The 27,176-nt window shown below is 45.7% G+C and overlaps 1 protein-coding gene across 5 annotated transcripts in view; it reads right to left on the bottom strand.

The window, feature by feature from the left end:
* astn1 (astrotactin 1) overlaps window positions 1-27,176 on the bottom strand; it is a 323,396-nt gene that overhangs the window by 80,129 nt on the left and 216,091 nt on the right. For all 5 annotated transcript variants that reach the window (XM_035422531.1, XM_035422532.1, XM_035422533.1 and 2 more), the window contains 2 exons: window positions 19,933-20,037; window positions 16,934-17,122 (listed from right to left, as the gene is read on the bottom strand). In XM_035422531.1, coding sequence (XP_035278422.1) covers window positions 16,934-17,122; window positions 19,933-20,037 — 294 coding nt within the window. The remainder of the gene's footprint in view (window positions 1-16,933; window positions 17,123-19,932; window positions 20,038-27,176) is intronic.

The following is a 27,176-nucleotide window of genomic DNA, read 5'->3' as shown; positions in this document are numbered from 1 at the left end:
TTTTGTTCTAGCATCTACTGTACCTGCTGTGACGTCTTAAACACGTACAGCGCCTCAGCATCTAAAGTGTCTCCCTGTATTGATAATGCAATTGATAATGAGGGGCTGGGGGAGGTGGGGAGGGCTTCCGTGTCTATGTCCAAACTCTCAGTTGAACAAAAGTCACGTTGACATATCTTCTGTAATCCAACTTATTTCTGCATATTCAGAACAGATTCTCATTTGGGACTGAATTCAGTACAGCGTGTTCGCCACGGAGCTCCACAAGAAACATCTTAAAAACGTGTTTTAAAAAAAGGCACCGAAGGTCAACTGAAAACGAGCTGCAGAAATAGAAGACGCCGAACTGTGCAGGGGAGACGACCTGAAGCGTTTCATCTGTCTCTGATGCAGCCATAGCTGCCTCTCCAGATGTCAGCTATGAATTTCTCTGACAATAATAATAGTAGTAGCAGCAGTAATAATAATAATAATAATAATAATAATAATAATAGTAATAATAATAATAATAAAACTGCTAGCAAATCCAACAAAAAAGTGTGCAAATAACTACACAATCCAGAATGTAACAAACTAAGTAGAATGAAATTAACTGCAGATTTCTGTTGTTCCTGGCAACGGCGCACCGTAGCATAAATTCTCTCTTGGCACAACACCGAGTCGCTCTCCATGGCCTTCTGCCACCCGAGTACCTCAAAAAGCCTGCGAGAGTCCCTGATTTACGGTTTATATACTCACATATATTTGTTATTGAGCACATTGTCCACCTCTGCCTGTGATCTTTGTGTGAATGCTGTTTTTTTTCCCCCAGGCTTCTGTGATTGCGTATAAGTGATTACTATGATATAATACCAGTGCTTTTTGACTGCTGACTATTTTGACAGGCCTGGCAGAAATTGATGGCTCGCACTTTTGACTGGATGGCTGTGTTTGACTAGTGTTTGCAGGGCTGACAAGGTGCCAAATTGTTTGGAAAGTGCTGTTCCGGTTATGCGTTTCCCAGCAACTGCAAATGCAATATGTTCTACCTGACAACGAAAAGTCACACTGAATGCTTAGAATGCCACAATGCGACACAATCACCATGCTCAAAATAGTCCTGAAGTTGCCAGAGTTTAATTAAAATTCGGGTCACGGCATATCAACAACAATTTCTGAGCATTATGATTTAACAACTATTTAATAAATAAGCAACATTTACATACATGGAGCCCAACAGCCCCACTCTGTTATACGGTATATCATGTGTTTATACATATATAGTGTGCTATATTGTATTTTACATATATATATATAACACTGAATACTTTATAAGCAGACAGTATCAGTGGAAACACAGAAATTACATTTTTTAAAACAACATTTTTGCCAAACGACTCGCCAGACTAGCACTAAAACCTGCCAGGGCTGAAGGCACTGCGGGTTACCCTTCTTCTTCGTGATTGGCTTAATGCCACAGAGCCATCCACGCATCACCTGGCTACGGTCCTCAGGCCATGCAGCATCACATCAGACACTCGAGCTGAGGAAGGACCTTTGGGGGTGTCCCTCGCAGTGCCTGCCTATAAAGGCTGGCACTTCCACGGCTTTCTCTCCTCGGCTAGCGCTGGGCTCCAGGGCTGGCCTCCGGGCTGAGCCGCCTGCTAGCTGCTAGCCTACGGCGTGAGTAGCAATAGAGGCGGGCAGGTCACGGGAACCCCCGGGACAGTGCAGCGCAGTGAGGACCAAGGGGAACGAGGGTAAACATAACCACCACTCCAGGCAGAACTAACAACGGACATATTTTTCTCTTTTTTTAAATTAAATAACAATTCTTATCTCCCAAAACATTCACTGTTTTTGTTGGGTGATTGTTCCCAAAAAAGTTAATTTCCTGGTTCCCAGGAAGCCTACTGAACATTAATGAACTACAGGTACAAGAGAGGTTTCATTCGGGTTTGGGGTGAATAATGATGCAGAATAGTAAGTAAAAGTAAATAGACTAATCTTCTACTTTTTTACTTATATTGCCCTGATAACAAATACCCACAAAAAAGATACTATAGCTATTTGGTGGTACTATAGCTTCACTTTCAGAGGATGCTTTGTCCAGTTCTTGACTTTTATAAAGAAGTAAACAGTGGCTGTTTAATGCAGTGAAGAGCCTCCTCTTCCCTCCAGAATAGCCTGAATTATTGGATTCATGCTGTTTATGCCAAGATCTGACCATCCACATTTTGCAGCCGAAATTAAGACTTGGCAGACAAAGCAATTTCTTGCCTATCTTTAATCATCCAGTTTTGGTGAACATGTGCCCACTGTAACATAGTCTTCCTGTTCTTGGCTGATAGGAGAGGAACCCAGTGTGGTATTCCGCTGCTGTAGCCCATCAATGTTAAACATGCAGAGCAGTCAGATGCCCTAACGCACACCACTGCTGTAACCAGCCGTTATTTGACCACTTCCAGTCTTTCTCTTAGTCTGAAGGGCTCTGTCGATTGCCCTCTGACCACTCTCATTAACAGGGTAGGCAAGACTTTGCTTGAACCCTTCAACCTATCACTGCCATGCACATGGCACAACAGCTATTACAAGATGACACAACAGATGATGCCGGTTTATGTCAAATGACATAAAGCTGTCATCACCTTTATGTCATTTGACATAAAAACTGAAATCATCTCTTATGCCACCTAGTGACAGCTGTTATGTTAGCCGTATGTGGAAGGGTTCAAGTAAAGTGTTACCACAAGGTGTTTATTCGCCCACAGAACTGTCACTCATGGGATGTTTTTTTTTTTTGTTTTGTTCATCACACCATTCTCTGTAAACTCTAGAGACCGTAATGCGCGAAAATCCCAGGAAGGCAGCCTGTTTCTGCAATGCTGGAACCACCACTACATCTGACACCAACAATCAACAATCATACCACGGTCAACATTGCTTAAATTATGTGTCTTGCCAATTCTAACGTTTGGTAGAACAACAAAATAAGCATCTTTACCATGTCTACATGCTTTATATATGGAGATTTAGCCATAGCAGGCTATTTGTGTTGATGTTGGTGTATCTAATAAAGTGGCCATTGAGTGTATATTTATGCATTTTTTTCCCATATAGTTTATATATACAGTATATGCAGGGAGAAGATTTATTTAGCTTTTTTTTCTTCAAATGCTTAATGTGCCTGGAAGTAATGTAATGTTTGCAGTTTATGAAATATTGCGTGACATGCCAAAAAGCCTATTTTCATTTTGAACTGATTAATTTGATTAATCTGGTTGCATGTACCTTCAAGTGGAATGTGACATTGCTCATACTCTAGATTGCTGATTCAAATGAGATACTGTACAAGACCTGGGGGTTTGTGACAGATTAACATATGTAAAAATAAAAATAATATATGTAAAAATATATAAATACATTTTAAGAAATAAATATGAAATTCTAAATTACCCTAAGGGTTTATAGATGTATTGCAACGAGTGTCAGATGTGAAGCAGATCACAGACGAGACACGCAGGAACAGAAACTCTCTCCCTCCCCAGAAATCCCAGCTCAACGCGGTGGTTTATCAGAAAGCTCTGCCCTCAATTTAGTGGACTGGCACACGCGTCCTGGAAATGAAATTCACCGGAACGCTCGAACGGCGTGTCGTACATCTTGAATGCACCCTCTGAGACAGGTGGCGGCGGCGGCGGCTAACTCGCAATCGGTGCATTAATGCTGTATTAGCCTACGAGCTTTGCTGTGCTGCGGGCTTTGCTGTGTTATTTCTGCTCTGGCTCATACTTAATCAGCGTGGTTTTCATCAATAACAATCCGCATGAAAGTTTCCAACATTAGGTACAAAGGCTCAGCTCCTCAAACAATGTGTAGGATAGCTATAACCTGGTCTTAAGTACAGGTTCTGTGTTCTGCTACGAGTGTCCCTGGCTATTGATTCAGCTCTAAAGAAAAGACTCCAAGGCAGAATATATGGGCCTAATTACAAACTCTGTTAGACTCGCACACATGCATATACTGAGTAATGACAACACCGGATTCTTACAAAAAAAAGTTTTGATGCAATTTCTGCACATTCTGCTAGCTGTATAACACAGCAGCCTTAGTTAACTGATATTTATATCCACATTAGGAACCTATTTATACAAGATAACAGGGTGGCACGCAAAGAGCTTGCAACAGTATGCAATGAGCCGAACCTCTCCAGCACAGTGTCCCTGTCGAGCGGCGTTAATCACCAGTGTGACGTCTTTTGTTTTTGCCAAAATAAATTCGTGCCGCAAATAAAACTGTCAACTTTCTCCAGACCGGGCAGAATACAGTGTTTCTTTTTTCTCTCTCTAAGCTCCACTTCTGCAACTTGTTTTCCCCTCTGTACATCCGCAACTTCTTCCTCTCTGTTGTAACTCAGCGGGAAAAAAAAAGAAGAAGAAAGAAAGAAAGAAAAAGAAAGAAAATCCGCTGTGCGAACCTGCAGGGCCTCACCCTGACGCCGGGACGACAGTAACTTTCAATGACAGACGTGAGCGTAGCCTCGCAGGTGGACAGCTGGCGCAGGGCACTGGAAGGATGGATGCCCAATCAGACGCCCCTCCTCTGGAGCGCCCTGGCGCGCTCCTCTCTGGCTGTCGCACGGGAGGGCGGAGCACGCGCGCGCCATCTGCCGCGGAGGCGAGCGCGCCCAAGAACACGACCCAGCGTCCGCGACCCAGCGTCCACAACCCAGCGTCCGCAACCCAGCGTTCACAACAGGGGAGCCGCGTAGAGTGGAGGGGGCGGGCCGGTGACGTGCCCCCGGTGGTGGGAAGGGGGGTGGGGGGGGTATCCTGAGCCGTCTCGCTCAATTCCGAGCGTCGGCGCTCTCCTGTCATCGTCGGACGCGCCCCTGACGTTGAGCTATCGACGGTTAGCGCCGCGTTTCTCTGTTTTGATTAATGGGCAGGCTTGTGTTTTCAGCTAATCCATAAGCGGGCCTTTGCCGCGGTGATGAGGGACGAGAGATCGATCCTCACGTTCCCTTTCAGGTCCGCTGAGACACTGCTCGCTCCCTTTCACCATTTCACCCAAATGCGCTCACTGCAGACTCCTAGTTTCAAATAAAAAAATATATATTATGCAGCCTGCTTATCTGATATAACCATCCGACATCCCCAGTGTGTGTAAGACAACACACACAAAGCTAATGTAACAATAGCGAATCTCGGGTGATGCAGGGTTGAAATCTGAAAAAAGGATGCTTTGATTCTCCTGCTCATCTTATTCACCTTATTAGTCTGCTGTTCTGAATAGCAGACTGAACACCTGGGCACCTGGGAAATGTAGTCTGAAATGGTTTGCCTTCTACAGTAGTACTGCGCTGTGTATGAGAAAAGAGTGACTCACAGGTGAGGCATTCATCTCATTTTCGGCAGTGTGAAAGAACACCCATTGAAGAAGAAAAAAAACACCCCAAAACTCATAAATTAGCCGGGAGAAAGAGGACACCAATCTCAGAATCCTGACCGAGAACTCAACCCTTTCGTGCTCTATGGTCCGGGAGCAGCGCTCACTATAGAAGGGCAAGGTGTGCCAGCGACACGCCAGATACTGTGTTTTTCAAACCCAGCCTCTCTGGGCGACTGCCCTCGTTCAAACAAAATGGCCACATGGGATAAGTGTGTTAAAGCACGCGACATGTTTCTGTTATGAAACAAAGACATTAGTTCACATTCTGTTGTGTGGGGAGTGACTAAAAACAGCACTTAAAAGAGAGCAAAAAATCTGATACAAGTCACATGGATAGGTATTAAGCTATGCATTGGATTTAGGGGGTTGAAAATACCAAATTCAGTGTGATTATTCAATGTGTTTACACTTCAAGGAAAAGAGAATATAAATACTAAACATATGAAACAAAAAATTACTTCAAACTGCCTTTCTTAACAAATCCTAGTCCGTGTTAGAAACACCCGTTCGAATCGGCAACTTCACCTTAGACCTGCTTTCGCTAAGTTGATGTGATTGGTTAAGAAATATAGCATATGTCGCAACAGTGGGTGGGGTTTACGGCTCAGAACTGCACCGTTCCCACCACGCTGATTAAATCTCCGCCCTTTACACTCGATTGGTTAAACAATCCCTTGCTCTCCCTAGCAACCCAGACTCCCCAGGTCATCGACCAAAATGGGAACTGTTTCACAGGCGACCTTTCTCGTAGAACAAAGGTCACGCGAGCAAATAAATACAGATCACGCATAAAGTTATACGGCAGCGTGTAAATAACTGGGCTGTGGGGGCAATGTTATTTGACACTGTTTAAATAAAGAATCCTGATCAAACTGTGGTTGTAGTGCGAGTCACCCCACGAGCCACTACGGCCACTGAATACCCAAACACATTTGTCCATCTGCTATTCTGCGAGCGAAGGCCCATTGTCGACGGTCCTAAAAGGGTATTTAAAAGAAATAAACAAGGCCCTTTATCCAGGCCCTTTTAACTGTCTCCATCAATAAGGATCTCTGGCTGAAGGTACGTAACAGACCGACACCGCACTGAAAAGGTGCGCTCAGCGCCGAACGAGGACGGGCGAGGTTTAACGTGGAGCGGAAGAGGTCCACGGCCCCGTTCGCCGACGGATTTAACGTTCACTGCACATGACCTCCAGACGCAGGAGGTCAGAGAAAACCGGCTTTTTTCGTAGCAGTTTCTTTGCTGCTGTCTCGAAACTCCTGCAGAATGAGCAAAGACCCCCCCGCAAGCGCTAACTCGCGAGAAAGGTGCGTAACTGCGGCTGGTCTGAAATCCTGAGTCAAGGCTTTTTAACAATTTTTTTTTTTTTTTTTAGCAATTACCTTCACTGCTGATGGCACCGCGTCTCCCCGGCTCAGGAATGTTTTTCACAGCGAGAAGCGTTTCCAATTGAAGCGCGTCGCTCCGTCTAGACCTTCACAGGCGGTTAAGAACGAACTCTTTTGGAAGCAGGGCACCAGGCTCGTCGCGGCAGTGTCCAATGACTGCGCTCATTATCGGAAATGTGAGAGCAAAAACTTTTGCCAAACTTTCGCGGAAACTCTCCAATTCATCTTCTATTGTCTCTTGCGCAAGTTGCCCATTTATGTTGCTGTTCACCCTCTGTGCAAGGAGACCTGACAAAAAATGCTGCTTGAATTTTTCAAGCCTAGACCAGACACTCATAATAGCTACTGGACTACAGTAAACTCAGTGAAAATATGTACTCATCAAAACAATAAGACACAACTTTTGCCAAAGCAGGACTGCAGCAGTTACAGCAAACGCACCTAGGCTGTGCTTCAAACCACTCGCTGTTTCTCCAAGGAATGTTCTGGAAATCCAGCTGGAGCACGGGCAGGTGTGGTGCTGCTTTCGTTCGTGATGTTTGCTTTCTTCAGGCGCTTTATTTGAGGTTTAGATCACGAAACACAGAAAAGGATAGAACCGCATGTTGTTGCTGTACTTTTTGACAGTTCTGCTTCTATCGAGACGAAGGGGGAATCAGCTGAGTTGTAACAGCTCTTCTTACAGTAGTTCACTCGGAAGAGGAATTCCCAGACCAATGAAACTCTTCTGGCTAGTGTACCAATGCAACAGTGTGCGTGTCAAGCTAACGTAACTCAGGTGGTAATTCAGGTGAATGGTAAAGTCCAGTTGACAGAGAACTTAAATCTGCAGTACTCTTTTTCATTATACAAACAGCACCTCTTTCCTTAATTGTTTTATTAGCGTATTTTGTTGGTTATATGGTACAATGAAAAACATCCACAGGACAAAACACAGTCACTTCCCTACGCTGATCCCACACACTGGACCCTGATTGTAGCCAGTGACACATTAGTGTAATGGCTAAACTACCAGATGAATGATTTGTTAATGATGAACAGAGTCTTGAAAACTATCGCACCAGGAAGAGATCATCGGATGCTTCCCCCATACAGTATTCTGATCTCATCCCCATAAAAGCAGATTTAGACACAAGACCTGGGCAGCGCGATAAATCCACGCGACAGCCGCCGTGAACTGTGACATTCTCGCGAAATATACCCATTTATTACCGCCGTGCTCCCCAACCCCATACCGGGGGGGGCACAGATCGGATGTTCATTCTCGCCTCAGCTTCCAGTTAATTATGTCTGAATCAGAAGTTATTTCCACCCTCCCCCTCACCCCCTCCAACTTCACTACAGTGTTATAGACTCTGGGAGCTGTTACGGGTTTTACTGCAGTTACAGTCACGTCCGCTGTGTCACTTACTCAATCTCGCTGTGGAGATACGCTTAGAGACGCTCACGCTAACAGACATCGGCGTTCGTCTCGTAATGTTAGCCTCCCTTCTGTTAGCAGCAAAGATTAGAGATGCAGTTTTTTAAAGCACTTTTTAAAGACAAAAATAATTTTTAAACTGTAGATGGTTACATAAAAGCAGCTTGACGCAACGCACGCACGCACACACACACACACATTCTTACACTTGCACAAACACCTCTGTGCAGGAACCCCTTTCAAAGGAATCTCAGATTATTATTACATCTAAAGAGGCCCTGTGAATACTAACATTCAATTATCAGCTCAATTAAACCTGGTTAATTGAGAGCTCAGCTGGAGAGGAAGCCAGCTCACACAGTTTGCTCCCAGGGATGCTAAAAATGCTTTCTTTATCAGAGCAACACAATCAAACGTCTTTCCAAAGCGATCAAATACCCTTCCAAAACAAACAAATGACCTTCCGCGTCCACGCTATGCAAACTCGCCGCAGAGACGAAAGGAATTCCTTGAATAAAATAATGTCATGAAAAATTTTAATAGGTATGCCTGTTATCTAACGCTATCACTATTTTACTCAGTGTGGTATGCGGCCTAATCCTGAGCAACTGACAAAACAGAAATAGCAGGGTGCAATCAATGCAAACAACAGAGGAAATACTGCACACAGCGTAATGAGTGAAAATATGTAATAGAATGTAATCAGTGCAAATATCCTTGAGGGCAGCATGACTGCAAGATATTATATTCAATGTACCGCTTGATGTGCACTGTTGTACAATCATAGACCGTACAAAACATGTATATGGACAAAATGACTGTGACGTCACCCGCTGACTTTCCACGGGCTTGCGAAAAGCGTTTTTGAAACCGTGGAAGTGCAGTCTTTTGTGCTGCCATGTTGTACAAACTGGAGCCAGACAATGTGCAGAAGGCAAAAGGAAGAACCATATATGGTCATGAAGTCCAGGGCAGGTCCAGGTGAACCACTGAGGGCATGAATTTGTTCTTTTCTTTTTAGTTTACATTTCATTTAATGTCTTTTCATCATGATCTAATTAATTTGATGGGGCATTAAAATGAACCCTCAGGATTTTATATTTCATCATGATCATTAAACACGAATTGTTATCCAGAACAAATAATACGATTATATTTCTGCAATACAATATATTAAATACATAAATATACGGTGATAATTTATAAGGTTAAATGTAATGTAGCCTGAAATAGTGGGCTGTCCTCCACTTACGGCTGCTTGCCGCTGACCTGTGCATTTTGGGATCTAATTTTGACAAGGAATGGGAGCAAAGCCACTGTGCTGCTGCATTCGATACTGTAACTACCTGAAGTGCAAAATTCCCATAACTGCCTGCCTATGTTCTATGTTCCCGGAACAGTCCTGCTCCATTCACAAACAACAGTTTCCCCAAAAACAAGGCCAGCGTCAGCAGATCTGCACTGCATCTACAGCGCAGCACCGCTGATTAAAGCCCACTTAACGAATCACGTGAAGTTCCAGAGGGGGACCTAACAGTAGATGACCTGAGACTGAACCCGAATCACCGGAATCCCAAGCGAGCTCATTACCGCCGCTCAAATGAGCAGGACACTTAGCAACGAGGCGGAGCGATGCTGACTGAACAGTCCATACGCTTCCATCTTTCACTTCCTAGAGACTGAACCCGAGGAAGTTAGCCTACCCCCAGATATGTTTCCATACAGATACATACAGCATCTGAGCGGTTTTCAGATTTTCAGATCTAAAGAATCAGGAGTTATCGACAGAACATGCCTCTCAAACTATACCGTTTCAGTGTTACACAACCGCACACCAAATGCATTGTGTGCTCAGCCCCACTGTGTTATTTATGTTGGTTATGAAATTTCTGTAGAAGTATAAATTAAGTATAATACAATTTCGAGGGGGGTTGTAGGAAGCAGGGAGCTCAATAATATGCACCCCTCATGTCAGAAGCGGTCACCTCTCGTAATATTGCCGGACATAAGAAGGCAAAGTGGGCCCATTACACCGAAGTAAACAATGGCGGCGCGGTCACTGAACCGTGACGCAAGACAAAACGGGTCCATTACTCGACCACTGTTCCCGGCTTTTAAAAAACGACAACAACGCAGAGCACGCGTGTCTGCGTTAAAGGTGCTTCAATACCACGAGGCGATATTTGGGGAAGCGTTCTTCAAAATTCCTTTGTGCCTTTCCGTCGGGACGTAACGACGGCCTCCAGACTGACGCGCTTTACCTGACATTCAGGCTCCGTGGCTAATGTCATTTCAGACGGTGATTCGGGGGGGGGGGAAATGCCACCCGTCACTCACAGCGGAGCGAACGGCTCCGGCTGTCATTATGGCTTCTTGTTTCATTACGGCAGCCATGTTATTACAGCCCGTTCCCGCCGCCGAGTATATCCGACCAGCGCCTTTCGGCTGCGCGGATTAGCGAAAATGACATTACGGCGATAATTAAATAAAATATTCATTTTAGAAAAAAAAGAAAAAAAACAGAGACGCTCTTTCCCTTTCGCGGCAGAAATAAATCGAAACAGGAAATGAATGAAATCAGGTCGCGGGTAACGCATCCTAACCGTTCCTCTGCATGGAGATCAATTTAATTATTTACTGAATCGATGTTCATACTGGATTATTGATGCAATAACTTCACATGTTATCTGCTGGATGAATGGCTTGAGCTTAATGTGATTTTCGTCCCTCCGGCTGCTTCCTAACTGTTTATTCCACCCTGATTATGTATTAGAGTTTAATATCCAATACTGGCAATAAAGTCAACTGAACTTTTTGATGAATTGACATATTAACATATCCCTGTTACACACATTTGCATTTTAAAATCTTATACATAGAAGCATGTGATAAACATCATGCCCATATTAAAAATATGAAATTATGCATACGATTTATGCACAACTAGGTGTACTGTAAAGCTGCCTGGCTACAAGTTATTTAAGCTTTTCATTGATAAAAAAACAAAACAAAATTGGATGTTATTCACATATAAGCCAATGCTCCATTACAACAAAGACCACTAACAACCAAGGCTTGATTCACGAGAAGCTACAATGTGCTGCTCTTACAGTGTGCTAATAAGCATTAAACAAAGACTGCTGGTTGAGATCAAGTGACAGCCACTAAATAAGGTCTCCCAACCCCTTTCAGACGCTTCTTTTGACTCTACATGCATGTCCAGCTGATGTAGGGATGTTTCGTTGAAACTGACAGGCAATATATACGATACAGAATACCATTTTATGCTTTTTTTTTTGGATGTTCTGTACCTACTGTATTTTGTCTTCCTTGAAAAATGCATTTTTGCACTGCACCACGTTGGCCCAGGTAAGAGTGACTGTTCCACAAATAAAAAAAGAAAAATAAATAAATAAATGAATAAAAAGTAGTTCAGCTCGAATGTTTGAATGTAGTGTTTCAATCAAGAATGGCAGTACTTCCCCTGCCCATTGCACCACGGAGAAAAAGGCAGTGTTCTGTGAGGTACTGTAAGTCTGTAAGGGGGGGGGGGGAGGTAGGTTCTAAAACACAACTGCTTACATTTTGTGCAGAACAGCAAACCAAACAAAAACACCTGCCAAATCTCCCTCTCGCCCTCTAATCTTCCCCGAACAGTCAAACAATGCAATGAAGGTGCCCTCAGGCCAGCGAAAATAACATTTAATATCACGTAACTAAATCACACAGGAGAGAGAGATGCAGCTATTTGTAAAATCTGACCCGATTGAAACACAGCGCATAAACAAGAGAGAAAAAAACAGGCAGGGCTCTGGGGCTGCGGCTACTTGGATGGAGCGCTGGGTGGCTTTTCCGCCTGTGGTGCTAAAAATACAGGAACTGAAATGACTCAGTCAGTCTAAGAGGGAGGGAGGTAGATAAGTTAGTTTGGCAGTTATAGTTACCAGCAGTAGTTCATTAGTAAGTCACTCTTATGGAATTTTAAATATCCTAAAGTGAGTGAGTGAGTGAGTGAGTGAATGAGTGATTGAGTGAGTGAATCCATGAGTGAGTGAGTGAGTGAGCAACTGAATGATTGAGTGAGTGAGTGAGTCAGTGATTGAGTGAGTGACTAAGTGAGTGAGTGATTGAGTGAGCGAGCCAGACAGTGATTGAGTGAGTGACTGAGTCAGTGAGTGAGCGATTGAATGAGTGAGTCAGTGATTGAGTGAGTGACTAAGTGAGTGAGTGATTGAGTGAGTGAGTGAGCGAGCCAGACAGCGATTGAGTGAGTGACTGAGTCAGTGAGTGAGCGATTGAATGAGTGAGTCAGTGAGTGAGCAACTGAAGGATTGAGTGAGTCAGTGAGTCAGTGATTGAGTGAGTGACTAAGTGAGTGAGTGATTGAGTGAGTGAGTGAGTGAGCGAGCCAGACAGTGATTGAGTGAGTGACTGAGTCAGTGAGTGAGCGATTGAATGAGTGAGTGAGTGATTGAGTGAGTGACTAAGTGAGTGAGTGATTGAGTGAGTGAGTGAGCGAGCCAGACAGTGATTGAGTGAGTGACTGAGTCAGTGAGTGAGCGATTGAATGAGTGAGTCAGCGAGCCAGACAGAGATAGAGTAACTGAGTCAGTGAGTGAGCGATTGAATGAGTGAGTCAGTGAGTTATAGTTATTAGGGCAGCTAAATCACAGCTGAAAGAGAAGCTGCCAGCAAGATACAATGCACACTGGGATAAACAGTGGCACAAACAGCTGAGCTGACGAAAGCTGAACTTTATTCTCTGGGAGAAGCTGTACTTTTTTTTGGCAAATGCCACAGACAGAGACACAGACATCTTAACAAATGGGAGTGTGAGAAAGCTGCTCCAGGATGGATTTAATTATAGCACTGTAATTAAATCGTTGCCAATCGACTTACTGAGAAGCAGATGCTTCGGCTTCCGTAAGCAAATGGTGATTATATATATATATATTATATATATATATTTTGTTTACCTGATGTAAGTCCTTTAATCCTGACTTGTATGGGTTTTTTAGAGCTGGTATGTGAGAGGATTCTCAGTACAGAAGGGAATTATGGATTCTGTTCACCGAGCTCTCCACATCTGCACCGAGGACCAGACAGATGGGCATTTTTAACCTCCATAACTGATTTATGTAAGCATTCTGCTCACAGCAACCTAGGTGGCAAGCGCATAGAGGATAGGCAACAATAAAGCCTACACTGAGACAGTTATTTAAAGGTTACGTCATTTTAAACTGAAATATTTTTTTTAAAAATGTGTTTAGTCCCAAACATTACAGCGTACGTGAACATATGGGCATAGATGAATATGTCCTAGGATTATTATTTATTTTTTATAAATTGAAAATGTTTTGGTTCCAAACGATGATAATATTTAAAATCTGTTGTCATGACAAACGGACTGCAGTTATGTTTATGTGTTATTTATACTAACTCGTGCAAAACCATCCATTCTCCCACCAATTAAGCCTACACAGCCGGGGTGTGTGCACTGCTTTAAGAACCTTCTTTGCAGAGGCCTTCTTCCCCATTAAAGTGATTTATAGCAAATTACTGTGATTGCATAAAAGTTTGTGCACCTTTACCTTAAACCACTAATGGCAGGAGAGTAAGAAACACAAAAGGTTAAAAAAATAAGTAAAAAAGAAACACAAGAGCCTATAAAAGCCTTGCATGACAATCAGTGAGATTCCTGACCTGTCTCGTTGCCATGCCACCGGTGCCAATCCACTGAACTGAATTCACTCCGGCAACAAACTTGTGCAACAGTTTTTATTCCTCTTCACACAATAAAGATATGGTAAAAGTTAGATAGATCAGCATCTGTTTAAAACTTGGCAGCAGCAGAAGTGGGGTTTTTTTTCTATATTGAATTGAAGAATCCTGTCATCACTATCGCAGGTGCATTTGAATATCAAATGAATGACACTGGCAGATATGTGCAGTTTTGTTTAAATGTGAAATTCCACGGTTTAAATGTGGAAGTAAAATTTATTCCGTTTTTTTTTTTTTTTAAAGGAATGGCTTCAAATGGAGTTCACTCCTGATTGGCAGCAAAAAAAAACTGAAGCAGAATAAAAAAATCCGTGCAAAACTGTAAGAGAAACCGTACTTATGAAGGGTTTGGATTCAACAGGACAGCGGCACAGATAGCGAACTTATATGCTTTAGAGACACGTTTGAAAAAGCCTTGGGTTGCATGGAAACCCGTGACGCAGCGCCCGGTGTCACCTGCTACGGTCAAGGCTGTCTCCGTTGGATCTCTGTTGGATCTCTGTTGGATCTCTTTTGGATCTCTGTTGGATCTCTGTTGGACCTCTGTTGGATCTGTCTCCAACGGTCTCCAACTCGTCTGCAGACATTATCCAAGGAGAACCAACCCATGGGTGAAAGGCGATTTGGAAACGCGCGCGTTCACGAATGAACCTGAGCCTGCTCTCCCCTCAGGCTACGGTGCAGACGCCTTCCCTGGAATTAGGCAGGAGTGATTAAGCCCCAGACTCTCTTATCCGCTAAAGCTCACTGTGCCCCCCCCCCCCCCCCCCCCGCAGTCTAGGGTACCAGGGCACTGTTACTGCTATGAGTCTCACTACAGACCAGACAGGAATTCAGTAAAAAATAAACCAACAGAAAGACGGACACACACACAAACATACACACATACATACACACATACATACATACAGACAGACAGACAGACACTGTAGATGGAGATAAAATGGCTACCATCAACCAAGTAATCAGCTGAGTCAGGCAAAGGGACCATGTATCTTCAGTCATATAGATGTGGTCAATGCATGTAGACTGATCTGACTCTCCTTACCTCATGTACTGTCAGTTATATATATATATATATATATATATATATATATATATATATATGCTCTCCTGCTTTTTCCTTAAATGTAGTTGTAGGTTTGCACCTTAAACATCATCAGCATGCAGAGAAGCATCAACAAAATGAACTGACAGCTTTGATTCCATCTCAAAGAATGTAGACATTTGAATTTCACCCTTGAAAATTTCCAGAAATATCCCATGACGCAATTGTGGCACTGAATTTTCTACACGTTTTAAGTATTAACTTTGTGCCGAATGCAAATTAGCAATTGGAACAGATGCCAAAGCACAGAAAGAATAAAACATTGAATAGGATGAATGAGGGACGAGACCGGAAGAGAGGAAGCAAAAGGAGACGCAACAAGTTCTATCAGGAAACAGAGCACGGAACTCTGGGACCGGCACATTCCGAAAAACTGTTCGTGTGAGAAAAAGCAATCAAAAGGAGAACATATATAAAAACGCTGATGGCTGCTCGCAACACATTCGGATGCTTCCATTTCTCCCGCAGAAAAACAAAACAAAAGAAGTACCCTCTGAGGTTTGGATTTAATTTAGTTTAGAATTTTGGCACCGTCGCACAAAAAGCCCAGCCACCCACTGATGACTCTCACAAGCCGCCCTCCGTCCTCCCCCTCCCTTCGACCCCGTGCTCACACCTCCCCGCCTCGACTCCGAACGCTGATAACCGCGCCTCCCATTCCTCCCCCCCCCTCCCCCGCTGCTGCTGATGCTGCTCTTTCACTCACCTCAGGCGGCCCCCACCGCCTGGATCGACGCCCAAACGATGACAATCCTCCCCCAGGTCGAGATTGCCCCGCCGTTCCCTTTGCCCTTCACCCGGCGCTCGGGCCCGGACCCCTAATCACCGCTCCAATCTCACAAACCCATCACGCCATGACAGGATCCGGTTCCATCCAATCTGTTTCCAAATGCCCCCCCCGCCCTCCTCCTCCTCCTCCACCCACTCACTCACCCCCCTCTCTACTCTACTCTAATTCCTATCTCTCTACCGGTTCGCTTCCCTTCGGCTTTCAATTTATACCGTGTCACGTCGCGGCTAAAAAAACCGGCTGGTGTCCACAGAATTACCGCCCAGTGTCTCTGCTCTGCATTCTCTGTAAAAACCCGAGGGCAGGCCTTTCATTAGAAGACATTCAGACAGGTAGAAAGCAGAGAGGGTAGCAGACAGCCGGAGGTACGACAGCTGAGAGCGTGCCATGGCAGGGACAGAACCCCTGGGGAATCGCGTGTGGCCCAGCACTGGCTGCCTTACGGACCGTATTTAGAAGGCAGTGACAACCTGGCTTATGCCCTTCACGCTGTCTACGCTGACTCACCATTGTCGTGAACTCTTGCTTATGTAACTACTGGTTTCAACACACGTAAAACAAACACATTATACCGTACGTACATATGTATTACTCTCAAAAATAAATATTTTTCTTAAACGCATTCTCAGGAAATACAGTTAAAGCGTAGGTCTCCACTTTTATAAGTTGGCAATAAAGTATTTTGCAATAAGGCATGAGGTTAAGCGACTACAGGGTCAATGTGCAGTGTGTGCTTTGCTGGAGTTTTAAATTCAGCCTCAAACCCCAAGGCCACAGAACTGCATTACAAATGGAACAGCTAATGCAGATTTGGATAGCCGTTACATTTGTAATGCAGTTCTGTGGTCTAGAGGCTTAAACCCAAGCAATGCACACCGCAGTTCACCCACACTGTTTCCAATAAATCCATGGATAGGCATGCACTCAAACTCACGGGGCATCAAAGGCAAACATCCCTGCCGGTCTCCTGGTAACAGAGGCAGGGATCGAAGCGTGCGCTGGTTGCGGCCTACCTTTGCTGATGTCCTGGTACTCCAGCCACAGCTGCCTCTGGACCTGCTTGTTGGGGTACCAGATGTTGCAGGACTCCTCGAACCCGTACACCGCTTCCTGGATGAAGTGGTTGCCGAACTCCTTCAGGATGGAGACGAAGTCGTTCCGCAGCGTGGCGCCGTCCAGCGAGTGGATGGCGGAGCTGAAGGCTGCGGATGTGACACACATTAGGCGTTCAGTCTGCGGATGTGACTGGGTGTGACATACATTATGCGTTGAGTCTGTGGATGTGACAGGTTTTAAGACAATTCTTGTGACACAGTATGCTTAGAGTCTGTGGATGTGACAGGTTTAAAGACAGTGGATGTGACATACATTATATGCTTTGAGTCTGTGGATGTGACATACATTATGCTTTAAGTCTATGCATGTGACAACCAATCTGCTTAAGGGCTGGTCATGTGATGCAATCGCATAATAATAATAATAATAATAATAATAATAATAATAATCTTTGAGGAGCATCTTTCTAAAAAAGTTTTCTTGATTCAGACATACATACAGGAATATGAGGATGTATATATGTCATTTTCACTTTCTCAAAGGTTTTTATTTTTCCTTACTATGCGCAGGGCTCATCTGTAAAAGATATCTATGATCTCAGTGTGACTCCCTGAACAGATGCAAACCCTCAATGCCTCTATACCTGTCACTGCAAAGCCAGCTGGCTGTCAGAAACACCTTCAAATATATAAACCGCCCGTCGCTGCACCTAAAACCTGTCTGCAGCAACTGAAAACATCAAAAAAAGATATATACATTTCTTAATCCCAGAAAATGAACCTTAAAGCAGCAAATTAAGCTTATTTTAACGCTGCGGAACGCGACAGTTAATCTGCCTTAAGGCTTTCGGACAGGACAGACAGTCCCCCGCAAAGCCAACATGACATCGCCTCTGATTTTTAATGTCCCACGTGAAAGTTCACCTTCCGTTTCAACGCGTCAGTAAGACGTCGAAATGCGGGCGTACAGAAATTGCGTTAAAAAAAAAAAATAAAAAAAACAGATCATTTAAAGGAATGAAAGCCTAACAAAGCAAAAAGTCTTTACATGCAGTCAGTTTAACACCTCGGCAGAGTAGCTTGTACACGACTGCAGAAACAGATCCATGCGGGGAGAGCCACTGTTGTCTAATTGCATTTGTCTCGGTGGCACTGCTCTTTCTATCGCTCTGAAGAGGTACCAAATACGGCAAAGCTTGAGAATCATTTTGCAATCATTGCGTTATCCTGTTGCCACAATTAGGCAGGAAAGCAATTTACGAATATTTCGTCGCCATCCGTTGACGATGCATTATTATTGCTAAATTAACCGCTCGTCTTTAACGGGTAACCTGTCCGTTAAAGAACAGTGCACATCTACGCGCACCAGATTTCATATGTTTGGGTGGGCGATTTCTGTGGGAAATCTGGACAAAATAAATAAATAAAACCCTTGTCACGACGTTCAAAAGAGATCAGAGACCTGTCAAAGACGAAAGATGAACAGAAAGACTCGATCATCGGAAGCGCTCCGACGGACGCCGTCTCTCCCGGTGTTTGGTGTTTTCCGGCGCGGTGTTTTTCTGATGGATGTTTGCGCGCAGAGGGTCGCGGGGAGCAGTGCATCACATTTAAGTGCGCCATTATCATTCGCCGGCGCCATAATGCAATATCCTGACCTTCTCCACCGCCCGCACGTACGGAGTAAGCCGCCGCGTAATTGGGCTCCGGCGATGGCGGTGGCGGCGGCGGGAAAGGCGGTCATTAAAGAGGGATGGCGCTCCCGCGAAATCTGCCGCTAAATCAGTAAAACTCCCGCTTTTTTTTCCCCAGCGAGCCGGAATGAAAAATGAAAACTCAAAATGGCGGCGGGGCCGAGGGGAGCCGGCGGAGGTAATGAGACGGAGAAAACGCGGTTTTAAAGGTCAGCCGGGACTTCATTCAAAGGGAGAGGGAGCTCAGAAGTGCCAGATCTGCAGGAACGGATCCCGCGCCGCGTCGGAAAACACGGGAACGATACGAGGACATTAAAACTCGCCCCCGTCGCGCAGCGCATTCAGGGGTACTGAATATTTCAGGAGCGCAGACGGGGCTCGCACGACGTCCGTAAGGTTAGCCGGCTGAATAATCTGCAACACCATTCTTCCACCGGATGGGAGACAGAACCAGAACAAAGACAACGGAGGCCCTCAAAGAGGAATGGGTCCACGAGGGCCACATGCAAGAAACAAGGAAAACAGAGCCTTTTTTTATTTGAAGTAAAACAGGAGTTTAACTAAGACTATCTTTGTGGCACTTCTGGTGTTTTTTTTCCCTGATTGAGCTTGGAAAGCTGGTCCACTACCTGTGAAGCAAAGCGACCTGCATTTAGCCATTATTCACTCTCAGCACAGCTAGCTTACTCAAGCACCATTTAGTGTCTGTATTCTCCTGGAATTTCAGTTGCCATAAATCTCAGATTTCCAGGGAAAAAAAAAAAAAAGGGGGGAGCCCATCCAATCAGCAGAGAGCGCATAGTATCCCCTATGGGGGAATATGACTGGTGCTGCAGAGACAGCGGCGGTAAAACGCCTATCACAAATGATCTTCGTGAAGTCATCCTGGCAGGACCTGTCAAAACCCTTTCCCCTGCCCCCCTACCCCCCCCCCCCCCTCCCCAGACAAAAAGCAATGGGGGTATGACAGCTTATTAGGCCGCAGTGAGGGGCAAAGGCATATCAGAGCCCGCCCATGCAAATGTGGGCTGCCAACTCTAGGCCCTGGGGCAGGGTCACATGACCACGCCTTACCCTTTTTTTATTTTTTTTTGCTTCTGAAGCACTCGGCGCACTTTGAGGCGGCCGCCAGAGCGTTCGCAGGGCCGCTGCGCGCGTTTCCCTGTGTGGAGGAAGGAGATAGCGAAGCCTTGCGGCGGGAAGGAGGGGTTTGGGGAGTGTGTGTTACCACCTGTGTGCTCGCGTCAGTGATTTCAAGCTTACCTTGTGAGAGGGTCCACTGATTGAGCTTGACGTGGTACAAAATGGACCTCAGCCTCCACTGCTGGACCAGGGGGTATCCGGAAACCTCGCTGTAGTTCACCAGCCCTGCAGAGGGACAGAGAGGGAGGCGGTGTGCGTTTGAGATGGAGGTGGGGGGGTGGGGGGGTTGGTGGTGTGGGGGCAGGTCGGCAGCAGCTGCCAGGCTTATGGAAAACCACACAATTTAGGCACCCAGCAGACCCTTTTCAGCCAAAGTGCCTTACCGACGCTGCTTTTAACATGGTTACAAAGCCACCGCTAAGTCCAGAAATGAGCACAGCCGCAATCAAGTCAGGGCCACCTCAGACTCGTGTCAAAAGGCCTTCGAAATACCACCTGAGGCTCACTCTCCACCATCCCTCATGTGGAGCTTTTTTGAAAATAAAATGCCGAACATATTTAACAGCAGCGCCTTTTTTTCAAAATGATTAACTCCAGTACGAACTGAATTTCTCTTCTTAAATCGTGTTAAAATTCTCACTTGCGAGATCTGCAGATCTTCCCGTATCGTGCTTTACCCACCTCGGCATTTCGGCAAGTTACCGGACCGGTGATGAAGTCCATTTCCCGGCGGAAAATCACCGATCGCGCGGAGCCTCGCTTCGCGTTGACGACGCCATCAAGCGAGGCGGCGAATCCCGAGGCCGTGAGGGCCCGGCGCGCGTTTCCAGGGAGACGGCGGAGATCATGTCATGACGGATGCCTCGTCACAAAGGTGCGCTTCGATGAAATACGGGGAGGCGCGCGTCGCACCTGCGCGAACCGAACGCATCCATCATCCGTCGCGGCGTCGCCACGGCGCCCGCGGTCGCGCCGCGCGCTCCGATCCTCCGCGCGAGGAGCCGCGGCGCCGCCGCCATTAATCATCTCGTCTCCCGTGGCAACCGTCACCCGCGCGAGGCCCGTGGCGGGAATGGCGGCCCCCTCCGTCAACTCCCCCCGGCTCGTAAACAAACCCCCCCCCATAATGCACCTGGGAGGCCCCGACGGCGGTTACCGCGCGGGGGGTCCGCTTCCGGGACAGAGGTCAGCCGAATGAAAACGAAACTCCGAGCTCCTGGGACGGCGGGGCCGGTGACGGACAGGACGCGCGCGTGCGGGGGCGGCGGTTGCGTGAGACGGAGCAATGGATTGTGGGATTGAGCCGGCTCTCGCTCCTCTCTCAACGTAGGCGCACCTCAATCGATAGGCCTTCCTCTCGGTCTCCACTCACACACACACACACACACACACACACACACACACACACACTGTGCCACAATCAGAGCCGGAATGGAGGGAGAAGCAGGAACTCAATTTCATTTGACAAATAGCATCTCCTGTGCCCTCGGAAGCAGAGAAAAAGAGTGGTAACCGGCTTCGAACGCCAACTCAGAAAGCCGCCAACATAAAAAAGCCACTAAGCTGTTTTTGACAAAAAGCAAAGAGCTATCCCACTGAAGTAAGCACATCATTATTTAGCAAGATGCATTAATATAGACTTCTGCTTATTTTGACCAGGATGAGATACCATCTGCATGACAACTGTTGTTTGGGAAATGAGCATCACTTTCAAACAGCTTTAATTCTCAACAGGACAATCCAAATGCAAGAGAACAAATATAAATATTAGTACCATAGCAGGACACATTACTGGATGTGACACATTGCTTAGGATGCTATGTAACCCAAAACTCATTTCCAAAGACTCGGTTTCTCTGAATAAATGAATGCTTTGAAGACCCCTTATTTTACCAATTACTGAGTACACAAAAATAGGTTTCCATTTCTCTAAAATAAAGCTGACAGAACTGCTTGTAAGACAATGCTTAAATACATATTTGAAAACATTTGACAGAGACTTTTATAAACAGAACTGGAATTCTTCAGATTAGATATGGTAATTTAATAAATTGGTTCTTTTGCCTTATTGAAATAAATGTTACTTGTCATTTATTTATTTATTTATTTATCTTCTTAACAGGCACCCTTATCTAAAGGCAGCGATGAAGCAGTCAAGACGATGACTGCGCCTGAAGAAAAGGCTTAAATGGGGGACCAGTGGTCCTGCCACTCACAGAACCATTCGCAAAACGCTGCCATGGCGACAGATGTTGCCCGCGGCGGCGGTCCTGCGATGCTTCCCATCCACTTGTTCACGCGTGCCACATCCGGATTTTTACAAAGATTTGCCTTGAGAAGCATGAATATACAGCATCTCCATACTGACCTGGAGGCAGTGCACAGTGCTGCAATGTTGAAGACCAACAAGCGCTGCCAAGAGAGATAACGCGGATGGCCCATCCAACCCTAAATCCCCAACCACGTAGGGCAAATGAGAGCCATACACTTGAAAGTGATCTCGTTTACTAATATTGACCTACTTACGAGATAATATGTAACTGCAGTAAGCAAACAGTGCTATCAGCTATCACCCACTGTATAGCATAAAAATGAGTGGTATTACATTCCAATGCAATACCCTGGCCTGGGCACATTGCATGGGAGAGCCGCCCAAGTCTATGCAAGCAGCCCTGTAGTCCAGGTGGCCTTTTTTTTGGAATGAACGAGGGCATGAGGACTGGGAGAGCCGGGCTTCTAAGGAGAGTCGAAATTGTCGGCAGTGAAAAGTGCCTTGTCTGTCCACCCCCCCCCCCCCCAGGTCCTCATGCTCTCATTGTCTGACAGAATGATTAATACGACATCGCTTCACACCGCAAACACGAGTTCAGAGTCTCCAGCCGGCTCACTCAACGCACCGCCAGGCAGGGCCACCGTGTCTGCAGGAAAACAAAATGTCCACTCGAGTGCTTCACCATTCAAATATATACATATACCTACATCTACCTATATATATATATAGACCTGGGTCAAATATATATTTGTTTTGGATTCAAATACTTTTCTACGCTTTACTGATCTTGTCTGTTGTATTGGAACCCATGAAATACTCTCAAAAAGTGCAAACTCCGCCTTCTGGTCATATTGGCAGGCTCAATTACACCAGGCAAGATCAATAGAGCACAGACAATTATTTGAATCCAAAACCAATACGTATTTGACCCAGGTCTGATATATATATATATATATATATATATGCAATAACGACACAACAGCCAGTGGTATATCGTGATTATATCACAGCAAAAGGGACTGGCGCGGACCTCAACCACATCGACAACAAAAGACGACGTCGACCAAAAAGATATTCCTCTGTGACTTAGCAAAAAAAAAAAAACAAGGCAGCTGAAGCAGATGGCACAGCTCTGGCCTCTGCACAGTCCAGAGCAAACAGCGAGCGCGTCAGACGTGAAGTTAATGAACGACTTCGGGAAAAGGGGGACAGGGTTTTGATTTTAATTTGTCTCCGAGGGCCCCTGGTCTTATATCTGCTACTGGCGGCGCTGTCATGGCTGTTTAGCGGACACGTCAGGGACGCGGACGAGCCTGAGGTCGCTCGAGGTTGTTTCCGTTTTCATATCGCGCGCGTCCACTCTTTCTCTTCTCTCTCCGAGGTCACAAACATCTGCTCCGCACGCCGATAAAATTCTCCAGAGTGCAATTTAAACTGACCCGACATACCATAAAGAGACACGAAAAGGCCACAGGAATTAGACAGCAGAAAACGGAACTCTTACTGAAATTTTAATTGCGCATAATTTCCTTCCATTTGACTCAGCACTTGATTAACCATATTATTGTTCAGTAGAACTATTTTAATTGGAATCAACAGTAAAAAACACAATGTTACAGCGATTTTGTTTTTTGAGAAGTTAAACAATCATTTGTTAATACAATCTAAATCTGCTTTTCGTTGCTACTCAGCACTTAATACACAACGAGCGCACCTCACCTGGTAACTGATTTTTCAAACACGAGCAGGCATCCATGGCTCTGCACAGCAGGGCATAAACAACGGACGCATTACATTTTACATTACAGTACATTCTTTGTGTGGATGTTTTCATCCAAAACAACTTGGAAGATGATGTAGCTGAACAACAGTTTGAGTGGATTCACCTCACTTCCTCTATATGAGCAACAGCGGCAAACCAGGTTAACAGTATGTCCAGGTCAGAGAACGTACAGCACACGTAAGTTCACTAAAGCACTCAACGGCAAGGAACTATATCAAGCAATACCAAAGTACAAATTCTGAATGCTCACAGATTATGCCCAAAACAAGCCCTAAAAAAAAAATGTAACAAGTGAATCATTTTGTCCAAGTGAAAATATGTACGTGCGATGACAAGAACATTCAGCCCAGCTAGGCTCGCCGTGCAACCTTCTGTCGAGAAATCACCCTGCGCCATCTCAGGCCTCTTGTTCGCATGAGATGTGAACTTGTGTCAAAAGAAGCAAAAACAGAAGCAAAAAGCAGACACAGCAGCTGTTACACACAGTAAACAATGCGCGCTGATAAATAATGCATTAGCCTTGCATCTTCAGCGCTGAACTCAGCTATTTCATGAGCCGTGTTCAGAGGGGCCAGGGTCCTGAGCTGGGATGCTCAGATTACAGCAGTGCCCCTGGTGTCTGCCTGCATTCGGAAGTATTCCCACAGAGGAAGCCTCCGGAAAGATGTGCTCGAAATACAACCGCAGGCACGGTCGGACTGGTCATCTGGCAATTCAACATCAACCGCCCCCCCCCCAACCTTAACACTAACCCCTGTCATCCAGAAGGGGTCAGAATAGAGCGGGGTCTCTTGGCTTGCCAAAAAACGCCGTACCCAATTTGACAAAATGACTTGCCCTGAAATGTTCGACTTTTTGCATACAAACCCCAAATTCAAACTGAGAAGCAGAAAGTTAAACATCGAGACGGAACCAGACGCTCCACAAGAGTTTATTACAGAAGCTGTACCTCTCGACAGAGTGAAATCAGTGCACTTTTCAGCTCCTGCCTTACAGGCCAGGTGAGGATACTTCAGTGCGACAGAGTGGCTGAGAAGACATTTTCCTGAGTGAGATGCTGGTGAGGCACGGCGAGCATAGTGTGGAAAAAAAAAGAAATCACATTCAGACTCGGTAATAATGCCAGGGAATAATTACTTTAATGACGCCACTCAGGAGTTGATTGAAACAACGTGTGATGTTTTCACAAAGAGGGAGGGAAGAGAAGCTAACTCACTGTGCATGCTGGGAAGGGGGGGGGAGGGGGGGCTGGGGGTGCGAGCAGCACGGCTGAGGAGAACCGTAGTCCATTTCAAAGACTGAAAACGTCTCGTCGTAAATCTACCCGAAAATGGAAGTTAGCCCGTGACAGCTAGCTCAGCATGTTTTGAAGTCTTAGATTGAGACAGCGAAAATACTGACTTTTTTTATTGCACAGAATCAAGCGTCCACTCACGCCAATTTCACTGGTGAGAGAACGCGCCCTTAAAATCCATGTAATATAAACTGCTTTATGTCGTATGGGAGAAGTGTAGTGCACCGGTTCTACAGCTTCTGTTACACGGTACGGAGGGACGGTACATTTTGCCCTTTCGTTGGTAATTTACTTTTCCAGAACCTTCCAATGAACAGTCATGTACTTAAATGATAACGAAAAAACGACCTAATTAAATTATAAATGTTGTATCTGCTGAACCGGCAAGGGACAGAGGTTTCGAGCGCAGTTCAGGGGTGGTGAACAGAGTCAGGGGTCAGACCCCTGAGTCACTGGGAAGGGTTCCGTGTGACACAGTCGCTGTACCCTTGAGCAGAACCACCTCAGCTGCATTATGCTAAAAAAAAAATCTCTGCGTGCAAGCTCAGGCTTTTATGAATGAGACCCAGCGCAGGCATTATCGCCCTCCATTACAGTGCCCGTTCATCCATTGCAAACGTTTTTAGTTCTGTAATTCTGCTTTATCGCCGACAAAGGCTGAAAATCGGGGAAGTGAAATATCCCTGGTTACGCGAACTAAAAACATACTCGTATGAATTATTGCACCTCCGTAATTTCCAATCTGCCGGTTTCGGCTCATTGATTGAATAGCGGCGGCCTCGCCCAGGACTACATTTAAAAACGCACCCTAAATTCAGCGGGAGGCTACAGGCTGTCATAAATCCCCCTGAACAAACTGCTTGATATTCGGTTCTGGATGACTGACAGGGAAGACTCACACAGGAGGCAGGCAATGGAGCAAAACCGGCACACTTTTGCATTCAGCTCTCCCCACAGAAACGGGCATTTAAAAATCACCGCAGTGCATGCTATGCCTTTCCTATTGGAACTGCACGTTGGGTGAGTTTGAGCTTGCACTGAGGTAAAGGCAGCACTCACTCCTTAGGTAAGGTCATGAGTCTTATACAGAGACGTTTCACCGGGAGCCCATCTTGGCTCAAAAGCGCATCCAGCACAGTGCCGAGTCTGGTCACGAACGCCCCGAGGGTCTATATTTTACGGCCATACGTATTACAACGGCTCATTTCACTTCATTACAAGACTGGCTTCAGTCTCAGGGACGGGACGCGGGCGAGACAGAGGATACGAGCGCGGAGAGAGAGACTGAGAGCGGCCCGATTTTCGCTAAGTGCGTCGGCTGCAAGGTGAACCGCCTGCTAGGCTTCGGTGGCACGGCATCTGCGAACCTTGGGAAACGGTAGGCGTCTTTCATCCTCCCACAGGCGCTCACTTAGTTCAATTTGAACTTTGACCTTTAAGTGTAAACTTTCCCCGTTTGCACTAGGTTAAGATGCTATTTTAACAAAACAAACCGAATATGACAAACAAACGATCGCGACGTTTCCACTTCTTTACCAGTGGGCACTCTCTCTGACACAAGCTGTAGTGAGGCACACAAGATGTGCTGACAGAGTTACATAAAAAATCCATTATGAAAGAGGATTTCACCACACGGTACAGAAAAAAAAGCTCACCAAATGTTATGACTTTAGTAGCTATGACTGAACACATACATCATAAAACTCACAGACGATGTACAAAAAGTGTGGAGCACTGTGACCTATAAAGCTGGTGCCAGGGGAACACATCTGGATGCTCCCTTAAAGCAGCTCAAAAAGGTATCCAAGGTGACAGCGCCTGCCGCCCTGACAGTGCCGGGAAAAAAAGGGCGGCGGCGGTGTGCATCGTCGCGGCGACGTCGGAACACCTCTGCGGCTCGGCGAATAGCAGGGCCATATGCCGGGAGTTTAATTAAGGGGGAATTGGGGGGAAGGAGCTTCGGTGCGGCGCCATGAATCACTGCCACTTTGTCCTCGTCAACAGTCAACAAACGT

Source organism: Anguilla anguilla, chromosome 6, assembly GCF_013347855.1.
Source record: "Anguilla anguilla isolate fAngAng1 chromosome 6, fAngAng1.pri, whole genome shotgun sequence".
Classification (NCBI taxonomy): Eukaryota; Metazoa; Chordata; class Actinopteri; order Anguilliformes; family Anguillidae; genus Anguilla; species Anguilla anguilla.
The sequence above is the reverse complement of the archived record's forward strand: the minus strand, read 5'-3'. Positions and strand labels throughout refer to the sequence as shown.